Source organism: Sinohyriopsis cumingii, chromosome 15 (genome assembly GCF_028554795.1).
Source record: "Sinohyriopsis cumingii isolate HCF-2022 chromosome 15, ASM2855479v2, whole genome shotgun sequence".
In the NCBI taxonomy this organism is placed as follows: domain Eukaryota; kingdom Metazoa; phylum Mollusca; class Bivalvia; order Unionida; family Unionidae; genus Sinohyriopsis; species Sinohyriopsis cumingii.
In genome coordinates, this window is record NC_142975.1 from 150361037 (window position 1) to 150383325 (window position 22289).

The 22289-nt window shown below is 34.6% G+C and overlaps 1 protein-coding gene across 1 annotated transcript in view; it reads left to right on the forward strand.

Annotated features, from left to right (window-relative positions):
- The first annotated feature begins 876 nt into the window (after positions 1–876).
- The window catches only part of LOC149783060 (epimerase family protein SDR39U1-like), a 31761-nt gene continuing 10348 nt past the window's right edge, over positions 877–22289 (forward strand). The window contains exons 1-3 of the mRNA XM_089934663.1: positions 877–1009; positions 9194–9300; positions 13489–13574. Coding sequence (XP_089790789.1) covers positions 994–1009; positions 9194–9300; positions 13489–13574 — 209 coding nt within the window. The 5' untranslated portion in view covers positions 877–993. The remainder of the gene's footprint in view (positions 1010–9193; positions 9301–13488; positions 13575–22289) is intronic.

Genomic DNA, 22289 nt, shown 5'->3' on the forward strand with positions numbered 1-22289 from the left:
ATACAGGCCAAAAGCTTTTGATGGGATTACACAATGAAGCAACTTTTGAACACCTAAACACGTACTAACTGACCTGTTGGAAATATACATGGAGAATACATGTCACTGAAGTGTATATCAATATTTTAGAGTTGGGTGTTCAGTGTTTCCTGTTTCTCTGCGTCAGTTTGTACTAATCTGGTCTTAGATGGAAGGATGCCATGGGAATCATTTTCTTCCAGGTTGCTGATGTATTTTCAGATTTTGAATTTGAAGTTTGGCTTTAAATCATGTTGATGACGCAATTGTTATGTGAATTTTTATTTGCTTTAATTACAGCTTTTAATTGTTTCCATTTTGTTCTTAATTTTTTTTTTTTGCCGGTATGGTTTGAGTTAGCACGAGTTTTGTTTCTTCTACACATTAGTTTTATAATCCAGGCAAAACTGATCCAGTCATTTTTGAAGGAACATTTTTGTCCCTCTCCAGCTGTAATAGTTAGAAGAATAAAAAAGATTTTATAATTTTCCAGTTTGCTTTAATATCACTTTATCGTCCAGACCAGGTGGAAGGATGTATGAGAACTGCCTGGTAATGAGGTCAGGACGAGGTCTAACAATTTTTTCACGAGTTTGAAAGATAACTATTTGTTCTAATCCATGGTCATACATAATAACAAAACAGTAATCAACTTTTTGATTTAAAAGCGTATTCCCTAGTCGTCTGCATGTCATATCTGTCAAACTGATGTTATTATAATGAAAATAGGGACTTTGTGTCATTCATATCAAATTTTATTTCCATCGTGTTGACTGCTAGGTCCTCATTACCCGCTACCAATGAATTTCGCAGAGATCGTATTTATGCCCGATCTCCCAAATATACTGAACATTTGGTCTTCCTGCTGTCTGTGTATGGAAAAGATGTTCAACAGCAACTGTTTAAATTACTAAACCTGCCAGACTTTTAAGTTTGCATTATCACCGTTTGAAGAATTCCACAAAATAAGACGGAATGAGGGTTTTGATAGGTAAGATAATAAAGTGGAACCTTGTAACTCATGATCATAAATTAACACTTTGAAATAGAGACTTGGAGGACATTAAGCTATTGTAAGAGTTATCTCCCCTGCACCAGTACTGGTCGACTTGTTACATAAAAAGCAGATTTTCTGGACACACTTATAAAAAAAAAAGAAAAGATAAATATACATTTGCAAACCAAAATTGACTGAAACCTCTATAAAGCTGCCAGAAATCACCCTTTTTCATTTGCTGTATGAGGTTCCCAGCTCTTAGTCTTGGTCAGATGAGCAATAGAGAGCATAGTCCTACAACGTACGACACATCACCTGATATTTTTATTCTGGGGGGTGATGGGTCTTACTGCCTAAATAACGGCGCTGTAGCGTGTTTTGATGTCGACTAACAGTGTAACGAAAGTGGAATTTTCAGGAATATCACACACTACTGGCAACCAATAATGACGCTTTCCTACAAAGTAAAGTTATAATGTTTTTGTCAGACTTTACAAACCCTGGTGTCTTTTCTTTAATAACATCAAATTCTCACAAAAGAAATGGACCTGTTTTCATGTTTCATTGGCCTACATTTCAGTTGGCTGGAAAGCGATGAAAGCCAGGAATGTTGAAATCGGGTTAAGTTGAAATAATTATTCTTCAACGAAACGAATAAAAAATATATTATGCCAATTGGAGCTGTAAGCAACGTTTCATTTTGTTCAAGAAACATATCCCCCACATGAACCTACTTAAACATACTTCAGCTTACCTCGACTACTGTTGCATTGCAACAAATTCAAATATATGTTAACGGAACATGAAAATGCATCCATTTGCTAGTGTCGTATTTTCATTCCTTCAGGATAAAGATAGCATAGTAAGTATATTAATTACACATAAATTAGTGGAAGAGTGTCAGTATAGGCTGCCAAGTGTGTGAGATGTTCCTGAAACTTTGACTACTCATTCCGATGTCAACCGACATCTGAACACGCTATACAAGGTCGTTATTTGGATAGTAAGACATAGTACTAAAACAAAAACATGTGCTGTCTTACATTGTAGGACTATAGAGAGCAAAGGTAGAACATAAGAATTGTATCAACTTCATTATCATATTCATTGTTATATTTGTTGATGAACATTTTTCAAGTATGATAGCGCTTATGAAAATGGATTTAACTTTAAAGATTTCAATAAATATGGTTTTTAATATTTTTGGATACTTGTTTTTATAGTTAATATGTAATTCAACTGAAATGTTATCAGTTGTCTAGCCTCACAAAACCAATTAGAACAAATTTATTCAGCTCTTGCACAAGGAAAATCGTACAGACACAGGTTACAAGTTCATGTTCATTGGATCTTACTATTCATCAATCATCTTTCATATTTTTGAACAAATGCAGTTTCTCATGATAACATTCCCCAACACAAAATGCAATGTTTATTCTGTAACCAGAACATGAATCTTTATTGGTGCTTATCAGATCTACTTATTAGTGGATCTTGTTTTCAATCAGATTGTTATTAATCGAGACATGTGATGTAAAAAGTAGTTATTTTTGTGCTTTGTTTTAAAGTAAATAAAAAGTTACGCACACAATTTTCATCAACTGCTATTGAGGTACGCAAACAGAATGGTAAGAGAAATAAACATGTATTACATAAGGATAAAGTGATAGAGGGGTATAATTTTGTATCTACACCATTTTTTTTTAAAGGAAGTTGTTTTAGTGTGATAAGAAAAACGTCATTTTTGTGTAAATTGATTGATGAAAGAGGATATTTATGCATGGAAAACTCTGTTATTCTTCATAGATCTCGGAAACTCTTAATTACACATATTTGGATGCCAGTTTTTGATCTGGGACACAGAAAATCACTGATGTGGGAGTCCTCCATACGCATGTAATAGGTGTGCGGCAAAATTCAAAGACTTGCCAGTCCTGCTTCAGCCACCTGCTTTGTGGGAAAATGTGTTGATCAGTTAGCTGTGCTGATATTTACAATGACAGAATTCAGTGACTGAAAGACCCCTTGATGTACATACATGTTGCCATTTTATAAGAGTACATATAAAAAGAACATGATGCAAAAGCTGGGCGGCAAGTTCAAAGGCTTTGACTGGCAGGCAGGTGGGAAAATGTACTGATATTTACTGTGATTGAATTCAGAGGCAGAAAGACCCAGAGATGTACATGTGGTCATTGGTAAAAGTACATCAAATAAACAACTTTAGCTTTTGTTATTGTGTTCATTTCCAAATATAGCGGAATAAGCAGTGCACGTGACCTCAGAATAAAGACATGTTGAGACTTAGACAAAATGCCATTCGTAAGTGGGTGACAAGTCGCCTAAAAATGTAAACTTCGCCTTCTTAAGTTAGGAAAGCAAAAGCAACTTCGCCCTGTGATTATTTAAGAGGTACATTGACTGACCATATTATATTTTTTTTAATGCCCCTCAACCTTAGCCCGGTTAGTTCTAGTGTTGTAGTGAAATGTATTCATCAAGGCATCAGTAGCTAGGCCTAGATTTTATATCAATTACGTTGACAAACAAACTCTTGCCCATTCACAAGCATTATGTTTTTATAGCTGATTGACCATTAACTCTTTTATGAGTAAGGTAGCAACTGTCAATTTCCTGCATGCTATCCTTTGATGATAAAACATACAAACTTGTGTTTTAAGATCAGAATCGGTGATCTGGATATATATTAACTGCCTCTTATACACTATTTCATCATAAAATTAGTTTGAAACTGCAAGTGAACCAGTAGGCCTAACAGGAAATAATGGCAGACTTCGCAGATGTACGAGTTTATTAGATTGTCTGTTTTCTTAAAACATCAGGCAAAATATAGTCAGAAAAAATAAACAAATCATTGAAACCAAAGCCTAGGTATTATTTTATTAAAGATTTAATTTTAAAATGCAAATTATGTAGGTCAGAAACATATGGGACAATGCTATGTTGTGGAATTCACAAGATGCGCTTTAAGGTCTAAGCTGTTTTCTTACTTAACACGTATTTGCAAAAATATGGAAAAAACCAGAAAATCAGATACTATTTATTTGCCTAAAATTACTACAAGTATGTATACAAATAAATAAACCATAAATTTGTGATCCTATCAGTGGACTGTTGTAATGAAGCTATATTATAGTGAGTGATTACATTACGAAAACCTATCCATCTAAAAATAGATGCACTCACGTCTGTGTTGATTCTGTAGGAAAGAAGGGACTGCAACTTTTGATGATGGGACTCCTATTTTTACCAAAATGGGAGTCCTGGACTCCTAGTTTTAAAATCCTAGCGAGACCTCTGTTCTTGTAGCAGTAAGTTGTATAGCAAGAATTTATCTTACAGTGAACATGAAAATTTGAGTTGAGCACAATAGTACAATGGGATATGACAGTATTTTCCTTGAACATTTCTGTTGTAAAATAATATGAGTTAAAAGCTGGCACACCCCAAATTCATGTGCATTTTATCCTATACATGTGCATACACTTGCATGGGATTAGAAAAATAGGCAGCTAAAGGCAAAACATTTGGTATATCATATGCTACTGCACGGTATGTGGTTCTGGGAGCTAAGGGTCTGACCTGTTAACAGAGCAGAGAAAAATTATGCATGCTCATTACATTACATTAGCTATACCAGTGTATACTGGTATGAATAATAAGTATATTTGTTGAAAGTTTAATAAAAACTGTTCACAGTTGATAAAGGTATGCTAATTTGAATTTGGATGTGATGTATAGTGTCAGTCAGCTTTTTTTGTTGTGCTAAACAGAGTCATTATTTTTGTATGGAGACCACTCTTTATTCCAAATGCCCATCTTACCCTACTTTCTGCAAAGGCTCATCTGTCTGTTTGCAGTTCATACCGGTTTGCCTTAGATCTGAGACCAAAAAGTCTAAAATCCAGGCACAAAATCGGATTCCGACCATGGGCGAATTTCGGGTAAAAAAAAGTCAGGTCCAAAAAATGAGTTTTTTAAATCTGTATTTTGTAGTGCAACTAGATATTCCAGATTATTTGTTATCATTGTAGAGCTACATCTGTCTACCTTTCTATAATACCACCCACTTTAGTGTGTCATGCAAGACCATGACGCTACAGAGCTTGGCAGTAGTAGTAGGCTACTACCTCCTGCCTTGTTAAGTCGTCACTAGGGGTTAATGTGTTAACAGGGCACTTAGATCATGTACAGTTTCCAAAAGTACAATATCCAAAGAAATATCATCCACATTACATTAATGTAGTATAGAGGTATGCCAACATTCTCTCCATTATGCATGTTTTAAATGCAAACTTCACCTTACATATGTCGCTGTCTCAAAAGTACATAATAACTGGTGAGGATTGCCAGAAAACTTAACACACACATTCATCCCATGGTCTAGATAGTCCTAAATGAAAATGGTGCCACTTGAACATCAAGCTTGAAAATCTTATCACTATTCTTCCTGATTGGGTGCTCGTCATATAAACATGGGTTTTCACTAAAAGACTTCTTGTGATGTCTAGTTGGTTAAAAATGAAAATGGTGCTGATCTGATGTCCAATATGTCACCACAGCAGCCATCCGGAAGATTCTTGATATAGCAAGCTTCTCATGAATGGATGTTCATATCAACACGAGTTTTCCATTAAAAGACTTCTTATGATGTTTGGTTGGTGCCAGTCTGCTGTCAATATGGCTGCCATGCCTGAATAAAACCAGTGTCCATCTGGAAAGTAATCATATCACTACATATTGTGAATGAATGATCATATCAACATGGAGTTTTTACAGAAAGACATCTTATAATAATAATAATAATAATAATAATGACCTTATTTAAAGAGGGTAACACAATTAGCTAAAAACTAATCTACCTTGAGGCCCTCATACAAAGGAATTTATTTATTTAAGCTGCATCTCTGAAGCCACTGAATATATTGGGTTTGGAAGAAGGAAATAGAGTGGGCATTTCTAATCTCAGCTGGAATACTATTCCAGAGCAGAGTTCCAGAGTATTGGAAACTTTTTTTAAATAACTCCTTATTTGGTTTGGGAATTTTATACTGTTTGGTAGACATGGATCGCAGGTGGGGAGTATTACCAGGTAGCCTATACTGGAATAGTGATTGTAAATATTCAGGAGCACTATTCTGAGATATCCTGTACATTAATTTGGCTTTTCTCAAACAGATTCGGTCTTTAATAGGTAATATTTTTAACCTACCAGCTAAACTTTCCTTGCTTTCTTTCTGGATTGATATTAGCCCAAATGCTCTTTTTTGAAGATGTGCCAGCTTTGCTATGTTTTTATCATTTGAATTACCCCATACTGTACTACAGTAGTCCAAATAGGGTTGTATGTAACTGTTATAAAATAGTTTCCTGTGCCTTTCAGGGAGAAAATGTCTTATCCTACTGAGAAGCCATAAACTTGAATTGACTTTTTTACTGGTATGTTTGATATGTTCAGTCCATGATAGGTTATTATCTACCAGAACACCAAGTAGCCTATCTTGGTGTTCTGGTAGATAATAACCTATCATGGACATCTTATGATGTCTACTTGGTTGCAAATGAAAATGGTTCCAATGTGACCTTTAATATGTCCTAGGTGGCTGGTCTCATCAAGAAGACCAAAGACTTCTTATAATGTTTGGTTGGTCCTTTGGTCCTAAAACTGATATCCAGTATTGCCACCATTGCTGCCATCTTGAAAATCTTGTAATCTTACTTCTCTAAAATGGAAAGTTATATCATAGGTTTTTACTCAAGAGATTTCTTATAATGTCATGTTGTTACTAAATTAAAATGGTGCTGATTTGCTGTCCATTTTGGAATATGGTTTGTGTAATTCTTTTGAATGCAAATGCAATTAGACCAATAGGGTCCCCTGATACATACAGACCCACAGTCTTCTGCAAATAAACTAGACCAACAGAGTTCCCTGATACATACATGCAGACCCACGGTGTCGGCTAATACAGTTAGACCAACAGAGTCCCCTGATACATTCAGACCCACAGTGACTGCTAATACTGTTAGACCAACAGAGTCCCCCGATACATTCAGACCCACAGTGTCTGCTAATACAATTAGACCAACAGAGTCCCCTGATACATTCAGACCAACAGTGTCTGCTAATACAATTAGACCAACAGAGTCCCCTGATACATACAGAACAACAGTGTCTGCTAATACAATTAGACCAACAGTCCCCTGATACATTCAGACCAACAGTGTCTGCTAATACAATTAGACCAACAGAGTCCCCTGATACATTCAGACCCACAGTGTCTGCTAATACAATTAGACCAACAGAGTCCCCAGATACATACAGAGCAACAGTATCCCTCTGATATGAATAAATCATCAGATACATTTGGACCAACAGAGTTGTCAGAGATCAACCGATACATGAAGACTGACTGACATACCTTAAATCTTTTTATTTTGCCAGACATGTCCAGTAGTTAAACCAGTTATTCATCCCTGTTAGTACAAATGTCTTGCTCTTTGGATCAGTAGATCTATCAAATGACATAAACACTCGTAGCTTTGAAATCTTCCATACTTATTTTAAAGATGCTAAACTATTTCAATAATCCTCAAATTACCCACTGGCATGATCTCCCTACTGTACCTACCACAGAACCCCTTTATAAGCCCCCCCCCCCCCCGACAGTTCTCCCCCATTTTCTTCCTTAAATTAGTTGTTTTACACTTATTTTGTATTTCCTTTTCAATTACTATGAAATTTTCTATTTTCATTTGTATAAATCTACTTTACTTCTGATCCATGGATACGTTTTATACATGTACTGTAAGTCCTTGCCATTTTCCATGTACCTGATTGTGTATTTGGGGGAGAGCTGTTGTTAAGTTGTTGGAACTTGTAGCCCAACACCATGTGATGTAATTATGCAATATAATATGTTTAAAACCAATCTAGTTTACAGATTGTTTCTTTGTCCGACAATAAGGCTTAATTCAAAGGTGACTTGGTCTAGTTAATACATTAATTCTTTGTTGGACAGTCAGTAGAGGTGTCACCAGCTTAGCTTGTTAGAATTGAACTCTTCGAAGGCTATAGTACTCACAGTTACCTCGATATATGGAAGTAGAGAAGTACTTCTTAATCCTTTAGTGAACGATGGTGTTAAATTTCAAAGATCAGCTTCTCATAAATGATATTTCTTCCTTATTCTAAAGTGTTTTCATTTTCTTATTGGTAGGCTTATGTACATGCCTAGATGAGGTGACAATATGCATCACTCCTAAATTTCATTGCTTGAGAGAGTACTACTCACCTTGAAAATTGCAACCCATAGCTGGTGTTTGCAGGCAAGTGATTTGATATATTATGTTCATTGGTTTTTAAAACCCCATTATAGTTCCCTCTGCAGTGAGTTTCTAACAACCAATTACAACCGAATTGTTCATCACATGACAGTGACATGCAAGCTAAAGCAGGACAGTGTGTACAGATTATTCATGCAAACATATGCAATAGATTCCCAGACCATGATATCTTTAATTCTTTCACTGTATTTGAGCCTCATGCTTTTCTTGAAAATGTTAGCAGATGCCACAGTTTAGTAATGATCACATGGAAATTGTAATTTCTCATTAGAGTCAGCCAAGAGTGCAATCATCTGTGCCAACAAAGTAATGAGTGGAGGATTCTTAAGTACATTGTGTACAAAAATCCAAGGACTTTGGGGAAACCTGTAACAAATCAGTGGATGAACTTATTCTTTACTGCTTGCATATAATGAGACCTGTGGAAGGGTCAGAACTTTTTCTTTAAGGACAGTATATACTGCCAGCATCAGATTAATGTATTGGTCAGTGATGTCTGCCAAAACATTCAGTTGCACTGGGGTCGGGGATGGGGGAAATTTAAGGATCCCTGATATGGATCAATAGTATCTGCCTTATGCATATGAAACAACAGTGTGTACCCCAGGTAATGTACATATATTATCATGTATAAATTAAATGTTTATCTGAATAACCAGTAACCCCGACAGAATCCATGCCTCTTGATAAATGAGGATAATGAACATTTTACTGTACATGTCAAGATTTATACTGTCACTTTTTGCAGGCTTATAATAAAGCTTATATTACGCATGCATACATACATTGTGTCCTATTTTTTTCATGTAGGTGGTGGAACAGGGTTCATTGGTCAGCATCTTGGTCACTTGTTAGAAGAGAATGGCTACAGAGTGACAGTGATTTCCAGAACCATTAGACCAAATGGAATTACCTGGGTATGAAACAGTTTGATTACTACCATGAATATAATGCATAATACACTTTCAGCATTTAAAAAGAATTATCCCATTACTAATGGTCTTTGAAAAGTACTGTTCTTGCTCCAGAACCACTTGATCACTATGGCATACATGTACAACTTTCTCCAGGTCATGGGTGGATTTAGTGATTTTTAAAGCCGTGTCTTATGATGTAAATAAGTGGATAAAACCACATCATAGGCTGGGTCTGGTCCTCAGCCATAGGTTGCACTTGTCTGGCATAAAGGATCCTTATTGACCAGATTACTAACTGTAGAGTAGAGGCCTCTCAGTATCATTTGCACATGATGGGGTGAATAATGATCTTATCATTCAAACATGGAGTGCAACAAGGATCATATCAGTTACGATGGTGTGAATATTCCACACATTGTAATAAGGATCATATCAGTCATGATGGTGCGAATATTTCACACATTGTAATAAGGATCATATCAGTCATGATGGTGTGAATATTCCACACATTATAATAAGGATCATATCAGTCATGATGGTGTGAATATTCCACACCTTTGTAATAAGGATCATATCAGTCATGATTGGGTGAATATTCCACACATTGTAATAAGGATCATATCAGTCATGATGGCATGAATATTTCACACATTGTAATAAGGATCATATTAGTCATGATGGTATGAATATTCCACACATTGTAATAAGGATCATATTAGTCATGATGGTGTTGACATTCCACACATTGTAATAAGGATCATATCAGTCATGATGGTATGAATATTCCACACATTGTAATAAGGATCATATCAGTCATGATGGTATGAATATTCCACACATTGTAATAAGGATCATATCAGTCATGATGGTGTTGACATTCCACACATTGTAATAAGGATCATATCAGTCATGATGGTATGAACATTTCACACATTGTAATAAGGATCATATCAGTCATGATGGTATGAATATTCCACACATTGTAATAAGGATCATATCAGTCATGATGGTGTTGACATTCCACACATTGTAATAAGGATCATATCAGTCATGATTGGGTGAATATTCCACACCTTGTAATAAGGATGATATCAGTCATGATGGCATGAATATTTCACACATTGTAATAAGGATCATATCAGTCATGATGGTATGAATATTTCACACATTGTAATAAGGATCATATCAGTCATGATGGTGTGAATATTCCACACATTGTAATAAGGATCATATCAGTCATGATGGTGTGAATATTCCACACCTTTGTAATAAGGATCATATCAGTCATGATTGGGTGAATATTCCACACATTGTAATAAGGATCATATCAGTCATGATGGCATGAATATTTCACACATTGTAATAAGGATCATATTAGTCATGATGGTATGAATATTCCACACATTGTAATAAGGATCATATTAGTCATGATGGTGTTGACATTCCACACATTGTAATAAGGATCATATCAGTCATGATGGTATGAATATTCCACACATTGTAATACGGATCATATCAGTCATGATGATATGAATATTCCACACATTGTAATAAGGATCATATCAGTCATGATGGTGTTGACATTCCACACATTGTAATAAGGATCATATCAGTCATGACTGGGTGAATATTCCATACATTGTAATAAGGATCATATCAGTTATGATGGTATGAATATTCCACACATTGTAATAAGGATCACATCAGTCATGATGGTATGAATATTTCACACATTGTAATAAACATCATATCAGTCATGATGGTGTGAATATTCCACACATTGTAATAAGGATCATATCAGTCATGATGGTGTTGACATTCCACACATTGTAATAAGGATCATAGCAGTCATGATTGGGTGAATATTCCACACCTTGTAATAAGGATGATATCAGTCATGATGGCATGAATATTTCACACATTGTAATAAGGATGATATCAGTCATGATGGTATGAATATTCCACACATTGTAATAAGGATCATATCAGTCATGATGATGTGAATATTCCACACCTTGTAATAAGGATGATATCAGTCATGATTGGGTGAATATTCCACACTTTGTAACAAGGATCATATCAGTCATGATGGTATGAATATTTCACACATTGTAATAAGGATCATATCAGTCATGATGGTGTGAATATTCCACACATTCTAATAAGGATCATATCAGTCATGATGGTGTTGACATTCCACACATTGTAATAAGGATCATATCAGTCATGATTGGGTGAATATTCCACACCTTGTAATAAGGATGATATCAGTCATGATGGCATGAATATTTCACACATTGTAATAAGGATCATATCAGTCATGATGGTATGAATATTCCACACATTGTAATAAGGATCATATCAGTTATGATGGTATGAATATTCCACACATTGTAATAAGGATCATATCAGTCATGATGGTATGAATATTCCACACATTGTAATAAGGATCATATCAGTTATGATGGTATGAATATTCCACACATTGTAATAAGGATCATATCAGTTATGATGGTATGAATATTCCACACATTGTAATAAGGATCATATCAGTCATGATGGTATGAATATTTCACACATTGTAATAAGGATCATATCAGTCATGATGGTGTGAATATTCCACACACTGTAATAAGGATCATATCAGTCATGATGGCATGAATATTTCACACATTGTAATAAGGATCATATCAGTCATGAAGGTATGAATATTTCACACATTGTAATAAGGATCATATCAGTCATGATGGTATGAATATTCCACACACTGTAATAAGGATCATATCAGTCATGATGGCATGAATATTTCACACATTGTAATAAGGATCATATCAGTCATGAAGGTATGAATATTTCACACATTGTAATAAGGATCATATCAGTCATGATGGTGTGAATATTCCACACACTGTAATAAGGATCATATCAGTCATGATGGTGTTGACATTCCACACATTGTAATAAGGATCATATCAGTCATGATGGTGTTGACATTCCACACATTGTAATAAGGATGATATCAGTCATGATGGTATGAATATTCCACACATTGTAATAAGGATCATATCAGTCATGATGGCATGAATATTTTACACATTGTAATAAGGATCATATCAGTCATGATGGCATGAATATTTCACACATTGTAATAAGGATCATATCTGTCATAATGGTGTGAATATTTCACACATTGTAATAAGGATCATATCAGTCATGATGGTGTTGACATTCCACACATTGTAATAAGGATCATATCAGTCATGATTGGGTGAATATTCCACACATTGTAATACGGATCATATCAGTCATGATGATATGAATATTCCACACATTGTAATAAGGATCATATCAGTCATGATGGTGTTGACATTCCACATATTGTAATAAGGATCATATCAGTCATGATTGGGTAAATATTCCACACATTGTAATAAGGATCATATCAGTCATGATTGGGTAAATATTCCACACATTGTAATAAGGATCATATCAGTCATGATTGGGTGAATATTCCACACATTGTAATAAGGATCATATCAGTCATGATTGGGTGAGTATTCCAAACATGGAATGCAATAAGGATTATATCCGTCATGATTGGTTGAAGTTTCCACACATGGAATGCAACAATTATGGGTGAATATTCCACACTTTGAATATAATAAAGATCATATCAGTAATGATGGGTGAATATTCCACACATGGAAAGTGATACTGGTTATATCAGTCATGATTGGGTGAATATTCCACACATTTGGCAAATTATTAGCATATACTAACAGCTAATCCAATGGGCAATTTAGTTTAATTTTCAGATCAGTGCACACAGATGACTGGGAGGGGGAAGGGAGAGAAAGAGAGCAGGTTTCAGACTTGACAGAATTTACTCAAATATCACAATTGGATTGGATGCTCTGAACATATGATTGATATGGACACAATTTTCAGTTCGGTCAATGCTAATTACAAAAATTAGAATGTGTTTTTTCACTAACTGGCTGTAAATTACTTTTACTCTTTTAAAAGTACAATACAGTTACCAGACCAGAACAGTTTGAATACATCTCTGTTGCCTGATAGTATCCCACTACTTCTGTGTGTCTGTCTGCGTGGGTTCGAGTCTCTGCATTTGTGTTCTATGAACACATTTTGTTTCTTAATATTCCCAAATATTTTCATTATTTACAGAATGATATTCATCGGCATGGCCTGCCAAAAGACTGCACCTCAGTTGTAAACATTGCCGGAGAAAACATACTGAATGTTACAAAAAGGTAAATGTCTGCAAAAATGCAAGAGATATTTTGCAAATTCTGACTCCTGTAGCTGAAGGAATAACATCAGTTGATTTCAGTATATTGTTTTTGCAAACATTTCACCATTAATTTATATATAATTTAAAAAGTCACAGACTTACAATGCAGAATACATACCACAAGCATATCATTATCAAAAATTGTCTTTGTCAGCACAAGTGTAACATTGGTTCATAATTACCACATATACTTGCTTGGATTCAAAAGCAAAATGCTTAGACACAGATCTGCCATTGCATGATGGGTCAGCACATCTGAGTCCTATTAGTTTGTTAGAACTAATTAGTAGAAGAAATAGCATAGACCCTGATCTGCCAGCTTATTATGTGATAGCAGATCAGGGTCGGTGTTGTTTGCAGTTGAGCCAAACATAAAAGTGATTTTAAAATATTGCTGATTGTGAAGGATAGTTTTAAGATGTGCCAACCTGAATTCCTGAAAAGAATAAATAACCAGAGTTTGGAAACTGTTATACCTTGTAGATTATATGGATGTAACACCGTATTTCATGTAATTTTTGGTACTTGAAAAAATAATTATTAATTTCATTGGACGAAAAATTATACGTAAAATAAATAATTATCATTTCGCAGTACTGACCATGTACGAAAAATAAAGGGATCATACCTGAACAATTTCTATGGAACACATGCTGCTCGAGAACATAATGGTACAAACGTACAAAGTAAATGTATATTTTCTGTCTCATTCTGCTGTCAACTCAAGAATCTAATTACAATAAAAATAAATGCACTCAAAAAGATTTTTGTTATTGATGAGAGAGAAAGAGGATTATGTCTCATTGTTCAAGCTTGTAGGCATTTAGGGCACATGTAGCTGATATATTGTGTAATGTTGGCAAAATGATTAAGATGATTTGAACGTGTATAAGTTATGGGTATTATTTATTGGTAAATTGTCCACATGCAACTTGTATTTTTACAGCAACAATAATCTCATCAGATTGCAATATAAATTAAAGAATTTGAAATCACGTTTTTGTTAATGCACGTGAGCCCGTTCACATGCATGTCTGTGTGTGTGTGTGTCTGTGTGTTAGTGAGAGAGAGATATGAAACAAAATTGTGACAGTGTACAATACTGTATTTATTCAGGGTGGTTTTTATTTGTAGCTTTTGCAAAAAGAAAAAATAATATTTTCAGTTACCTGACAATTGTGATAATACTCATGTATTATGATCCTACTATATTCCATTATAAAAAAACACAGCTAAATTAACAATTCATTCTTGTATTAATTACAATGTACATTGTCACAACAACTACATGGCTGTGCAATTTTATTTACATGGTAATTAAACATGCTTAGCGCTTTGGTTATCCAGTTGAAACCAGATTGAGGGCAAGAATGGACAGAAGAGGTCAAATCAACGAGGCTGCCAGAAGGTAAATGAGGTTCTCTTTAAGGAAATGAAAATCTGTCAATGTGCTATTGAAGCCAATGTCCATAAAGCAGATGTTATAAGGACTTGCGATCATACGCATTACTTGTTATTTGAACTTGCCAATAAAGATAGTAGTGGGGTGTGTCATAGAATAGATTTGCAATAAAATGTTAATTATGTCCAAGTCAAAACAGAACAAGCACTTAAAAGATAGTATATGTATATACGAATCGATTAAATGTAGCCTGTGACTTTCAAATTTACAATGGAAAATGACAAAGTTTTATGTTTGTATGACTACAATGAAACAATAAGACTAGTTGACCAGTGGTCTGTGGTCTTCACTTTACCGTGTTCTGAGATGTAATTTTTGATGGATAAGAAAACATCATGAGGCTTCCGATCTTGTTTTAAAATGCACGTGATATTTTGTTACGGTGATGGACTTAATAAGGAGAACTAATTAACGATAATATTTAAAGGTATGGTCTATGAAGTCCTTTGTCAGTTTGTTAATAAACACTAGTTGATATTGTAATGACAATAAGAGGGCTTATGCACATGGGCGCCTGCAGGCTTTTTTGCAGGGCAGGGTCAGGAATTATTGCAGGCATGGTCAGTCATTCACGACCTGGAGAGTTAGTATAGTAAGCAGTCTGAAACTAAAGCTGATATTTACCAAGCATTTTGAGCTGAATCTTTTGATGTATTTTCAGCTTCATTTGCATGATTAAACTTGTCAGAATTTATATATATATATATATTGTAGTTTCTCACCAAAAATTATTTTTTACTTTTGTAAAAACAAAATGTCAATATGGTATTTTCGATCATTTTTGCAAACATGAATCTTCTAGTAGAAATTTTATGTCAAATAATTTTGTTTTTTAAAAGAAATACAAAGTGATATGTATGGAAAATTATGATACATTTAAATTATTATTTTGATAACTGGATTGTGTATGAAAAATTAAAGGGTACGAAAAAATACATGAAATATGGTACTCCAGGAAAATATATTTGATCTAAGAAATTTTGACTCAAAAGATATGACCTTAAAATGTATTTGTCACACAAATACTATTAGGGAAATGTAGCATATATCAGTTTAGATGTTAAAAATCCAAGCAGGTGCCCCATGTGGCTCAAAAGTCTAAAGTGCTAGCCTTTACTGATCACTGCCATCTAACCTCTGTCCATGTGGGTTAGAGTCCTAGGCTCAGTCAATGTGGGTATGTGAGAAAGCTTTCCAGTAGCTAACCATGTGTCAGTGGTATTTAAGGTTGTTTTCTCTGGGTTCTTCTTCCACCTGTTATACTGGCCACCATGTATAACCATGTATAGCCTATTGTGTGCTGAGAAATGGTGTTAAACTCACAACAGCAATAATCCAGACATGTGTCATTTTTCTTTCTACAATATTTGTAACATATATTCAGCTGAAGTTATGATAACAATCAAGTGCAAATAATTTTAAAAAATCTTGTAAGTAGGAGGCCTTAATTCATATCACTTGAAGATGGTTTTCGTCTTTAATAGGTTTAAATTGTTGAGGCAGTAGAACCTGCCTTTAAAGACAACACATTCTGCTTAAAAAAATAATGGTCTTTTACAGCATGTGGTCTCGTAACAAGTTATACACTACCTGGTCTCTCAGGAGAAATTGTTTCACATAACATTGATCTCCCATGACAGGTTTTACTATATTAGCACATTATGCATTAAGAACAGAACCCAGTGTATTACTGCCATCCATAATATTATAATTCCTCAAATATTTACCATATATATGCACTTATCAGTTGAGTCCAGCTGTAAGCAACATAGACCCTTATCTGCCATAGCATAATGTGCTGGCAGATCAGAGTCTGTATTGTTTGTTCTACTAGTTGCCCATAGTGAACTGCCAGTACCAGATCTGCCAGTGCATTATGCGACTGTAGATCTGGCTGTGTTCAATTTTCTGTCAAATTCGACTTGTCAGCTTCTATGTACAATGATTGTAACTTTGTTTTTGTTTTTTTTAATTTTCAAAATTAAAACATAGAGAACCATAGAGGAAATCAAACCATCCTTAACACATGTCAGTACAGTAATACCTGTTAACAGCAAACCTCATGAACCTTAGGAATCATGTATTCATACTTCATTATAGCCATGTAACTAACTGATATGTAATACTTACTGGATATACAAATTCACTTTGGATTAACCATAAAGAATTTTGTATCAGGTTCGTGTATTATTGGGTTTTATATGGAAATAGGTGTACATAATCTGTTTTCATGAAAGTTCAGTCTGTTGTTGTCAGGACGAAGATATTGTGCCAATAAAGACTTGAGAAGTGTGCTTGATTGGCATGAATTATTCCTCTCAAGCAAAACTTATTGCAAATCCAGCCATACTCAGCGAAAGTGATGATTACCATGTGTTTTGGCTTGCTTTAGCAATGAAAGTCCTTAAACATCATCTGCTTACTGACACAGAAGTTAATTGATAAGAATGATCTCCCCTTAAAAGAAAAGTTGCTGCCTGTTATTCATCATTTAATATTCTTACTAATCTAGTCAGCACACTGGATCAAGAAGCCTCATAAATGCCTTCCATTGTGTTCCTTTTCTCAAGTTGAGCAGTCCAATGAGTTGGCTTATCACATTGGAAGTATACTCCATCCATATTCTTACTGAATTTTGCAGTATCCTCACCTCGATCAGTTGTCTCTTTCATGATGAGCAGTAGGACCCCATCTTAAGTTGTCTGTCTGTCTGCTGTGTTTAAATTGCATCTCAATACTCAAAGGTACTGCATTTGTTAAAATTGTAAATGACCATTTGTTCACAGTAATTAAATCATTCTTGTAATTTTTCTTAGCTACCACTTTGCCATCATCTGATTTTGCCTGTACATGTTGTTGTTTTGTTCACTTTACTTACAGGTAACAATGGTCAGGATAAGATGTGGAACACGTAAAGGTGTAAGTTGTCTGAAAATAAATCACCCACTTTTCTTACCTTTTTGTGATTCCAGTCAGACCATACATGTAAAAATTGTTTTGTGGTGGAGGACCAATCAGTGATGCCTTTAGTGAAACAATTACTTGATGCTAGTGACAAAGCCTGAAAATAGTCATTGAAGGATGCTCATGCAATCACTTGAGGCTGAGAATTTGCCAGTAAATATAAAGCTGGGAATTCTTTGCTACATGTGGCTCCCTCCAGCATCAGTTTGGTCCACTTTGCCACCACTGTCTTTCATTTTTACCAGCACTGAACACTCTGAGCAAGTTCCAATATGGTATAGTGGCTCATGTGAATGGGACCCAATATTATATACCGGTATACCACAGTATAGGCTAGGATGTTCCGTCCCTTGAAAGCCTGTAACAGGCATTGAGACCTAATGTTAGACTGCCTCGTACCTTGTCCACTCTAGTTCTGGTTCATCTGGACTGGTGCCCAGTGTAAACAGCTTAGACCCATGAAGTCAACAGTATCTGTATCTGAACTCTGGCTACAACCGTTTCAGTTTTGGACTTTCTCTCAGATGCAGGTTGCGGATGGCACCAGATTTGGTGAGTGATCTTCACACAGTATTCAGTACCACAGAAAACAATGCAGACTGGGATTGGGTCAGTCTCTTACTGACCCTTGCCGTCATGGCTTCTACATGATACTGGTGATGGCAAATTTCCTTTTGCAGATACCTGGTTCCTATCTTAGACTTTTGATGATTGAAATAAAAAAATAATTGGATTTTCCATTTCCAGTAGAAATAGACTCCCTTGCTATTTTATCACTTGTTTCTTCTGTTCAGTCTTGCAGAGGGCTCGAGTGTCACCCTACACCTCTGAAATTGAAGATGTATGATTGCATAAGCATCTGCCTCATATGTTGGAAGTCATGGGTTTTGAATCCTGGCTGAGTCATACCAAAGGATTATAAAAATGGTACTAACAGCTGCTTTGCTTGGTACTTGGCATTAAGAGGTTAGTGTTCGGCCTGGTGGGCCTGGTGTCAGGATAATGTGACTGTGTGGGACATGATGCCACATGTCTGTGGCATGATGCATCAATGCTGGACATCACTGTAAGCTGCCATACTGCAGACATAATAGTGATATTACTGAAAAATTGTTAAAGTAATGTTTAAAATCCAAATCACATACACACTCACACAAACTTGTAGTGTACCATATGATGTGCAGTGTATAGGGAAATTGATCTGGAACATGGAAATATAAATTATGCATCAGATTGCTGACATAAACAAAGTGCAAATATGTTAGCAAGTGGGAGGGGGGCTGATTGAAAATGAAAATGCCAAACCAATATAATAATAACTACATTTATGTTTTATGTACATAATATATTGTGACATAATGGTAATTGTACACTCAAACTGATCAGTGCATGTATAGTTTTTTTATAAAGTTTGTAATCATCCCGTGTTTGGTAGATAATAATTAACTGACTGAACACTTTGTTTACATAAATATATCTGTCAATATTCATTTCTAGTTGGTTTCTTTGTTTCTAAACATGCTAAGTTGATGAAGGACAAAAGCATTCATACGTACATCTCATACATCCTCCATGATATAACTGTTGTCTTCACAATATTACCACAATACAAAACTTAGTTCCTGTATGATAACCGCATGTTACTGAAAACTGAGCTGACCCCCAACATTATACATCACTCCCTTGATAACTTGTGCCCTGTTAAGTCGTGAACCCGCTTATAATACAGGGTCAGGTGTGGATCCCATTTTTTAAACCAGAAAAATATCAAACAATTGATCCCTATTCGTTGAACTTGAAGAAAATCGTAATCAAAATTGTTGACTGAAATGTTTAAAAATTTTAAAACTTACCGCTCATTTTATCATCTAAAATGATAGAGAGGACCTGGAAATTTTAATCAACATCATGAAATTATCAGCTTTTAATAAGTTATATAATTTGTTACATTTTCCTTCCAAACGACATTCTTAGTACACCATGATTAATGATATTCAACAAAATTTTGATCAATGAAAATGTACTTATGCCTAGTGGAGGAAGCACTTCAATAAATAAATACTAATTCATTTTTTATCAAGTGAAATTTGTGTTTTGGTTCTATCTTTTAGTTCCTTGTAAGTGTATTCATCATAAATGCAATGTGTCCTCTTGTATTTAAACGTAAAATATGTAAATCTAATGCAACAGCTATGTCTGCAAGCATTTCTATTAGAATTTAAGTGTTGACCTTGTTTTGATATCTGACTAACAAAGTATTTATTGTATTTCTACATAGAATTAAAAGCTATTCTCCTTTGTGTTATCACGTTAATTACATCTCTTGAATCAAGTAAATGAGTTGGAATAAAAGAAATGTTAAAAGTCATGCAGCTCCTACATGCTTAAGATCTAGCAGCCCTGATCTTATGTCGGGTGAATTCATTTCATTTGATAAATTGAACAATGTTATAAATGTTATTGTGAATGTATTATAATTAAACTTCTGTCAGTTAACCTATTCAATCATAACTGTGACCAAAAATAGCAGAGCTACGAAGTGAACTGAATATGTCGTAAAACTAAGAGCTTTGTTTTGCAGATAAGGACCATTGTGTGGGTAACGAGTTTCAGAGAATTCCTGAATTGGCACTTAGATATATCCTCAAGGATGATAAGAAGTTTCACTATTACTTGCAATTAAATCACAGAATAAACAGTTTACCAGTTGAACAATTCAAAAATTGAGTTTCATAGTAGATCACTGCTGTCCAACCCGTGGCCCGTGGGCTGATTTTAAATGGCCCACCAGAGCTCGAGCATCTATATAGTCAATGCTTTTCAGTTTTCTGCTGCGGCCCTTAGCTTCACAAAAAACATTTTTCAGTGGCCCATGGTGTCAAAAAGGTTGGACAGCAGTGGCATAGATGATTGTCCTGTCTAAATAAATGTTGCTAGTTTTTGAAAAAAGGAATCTTGTTCGGTGTTGTCTCAACAGTCAGTATGGTTCTAGCTTCTGAGACTCCCAAATGTTTTTGCATACATGTGATGTTTGTTGAAACTAGTTGGAATAGTGTTTAATGATTTTGCAGATGCTGGATGTTTATAAATAAATGTAATTTATACAGAATAATTAACAACTTCATTAGGAAAAGCATTTTATTGACAAATATTCTCTATGTGATTATAAAACAACCCAGTTCCCACCCCACCCCTGCAGTTTTCTGAATGTCTAGCGGGTTTGTTTTATATCCCTCACTCACTTGCACCCTTGTTCGAAGTGCAATCTATGTATTTGGACCCATTTATGCACAAGTTATCGAGTGAGGGGTATCCTAGGGCTGGTGGCGTTAGTTTTGGGACTACTTTATGCAAATGAGCAAGCCAAAAATAAAAAACATTGTGGCCTTTTTTATCAGATTATGAAAAAGATGTACTCAGCTTTATTGGAGGGCTATGACTGCTAATCTTGATATACAAATAGGTAACTTTAAATGTGCTAATATTGATATACAAATAGGTAACGTTAAGATGTGCTAAAATTAATAACAACTAGATAACTTTAAGATGTGCCAATATTGATATACAAATAGGTAACTTTAAGATGTACCAATATTGATATACAAATAGGTAACTTTAAGATGTGCTAATATTTATATACAAATAGATAACTTTAAAATGTGCCATTATTGATATACAAATAGGTAGCTTTAAGATGTGCTAATATTTATATACAAATAAGTAACTTTAAAATGTGCTAATATTGATATACAAATAGGTAACTTTAAGATATGCTAATATTGATATACAAATAGGTAGCTTTAAGATGTGCTAATATTGATATACAGATAGGTAGCTTTAAGATAAATGGATAACTTTAAGATGTGCCAATATTGATATACAAATAGTTAACTTCAGGATATGCTAAAATTGATAACAAATTTATAACTTTAAGATGTGCCAATATTGATATACAAATAGGTAATTTTAAGATGTGCCAATATTGATATAAAAATAGATAACTTTAAGGTGTGCCAATATTGATATACAAATAGGTAACTTCAGGATATACTAAAATGGATAACAAATAGATAACTTTAAGATGTGCCAATATTGATATACTAATAGATAACTTTAAGATGTGCTAAAATTGATATACAAATGGATAACTTTAAGATACGCTAATTTTGATATACAAATGGGTAACTTTAAGATGTGCTAATATTGATATCAAATAGGTAACTTTAAGATGTGCTAACATTGATATAC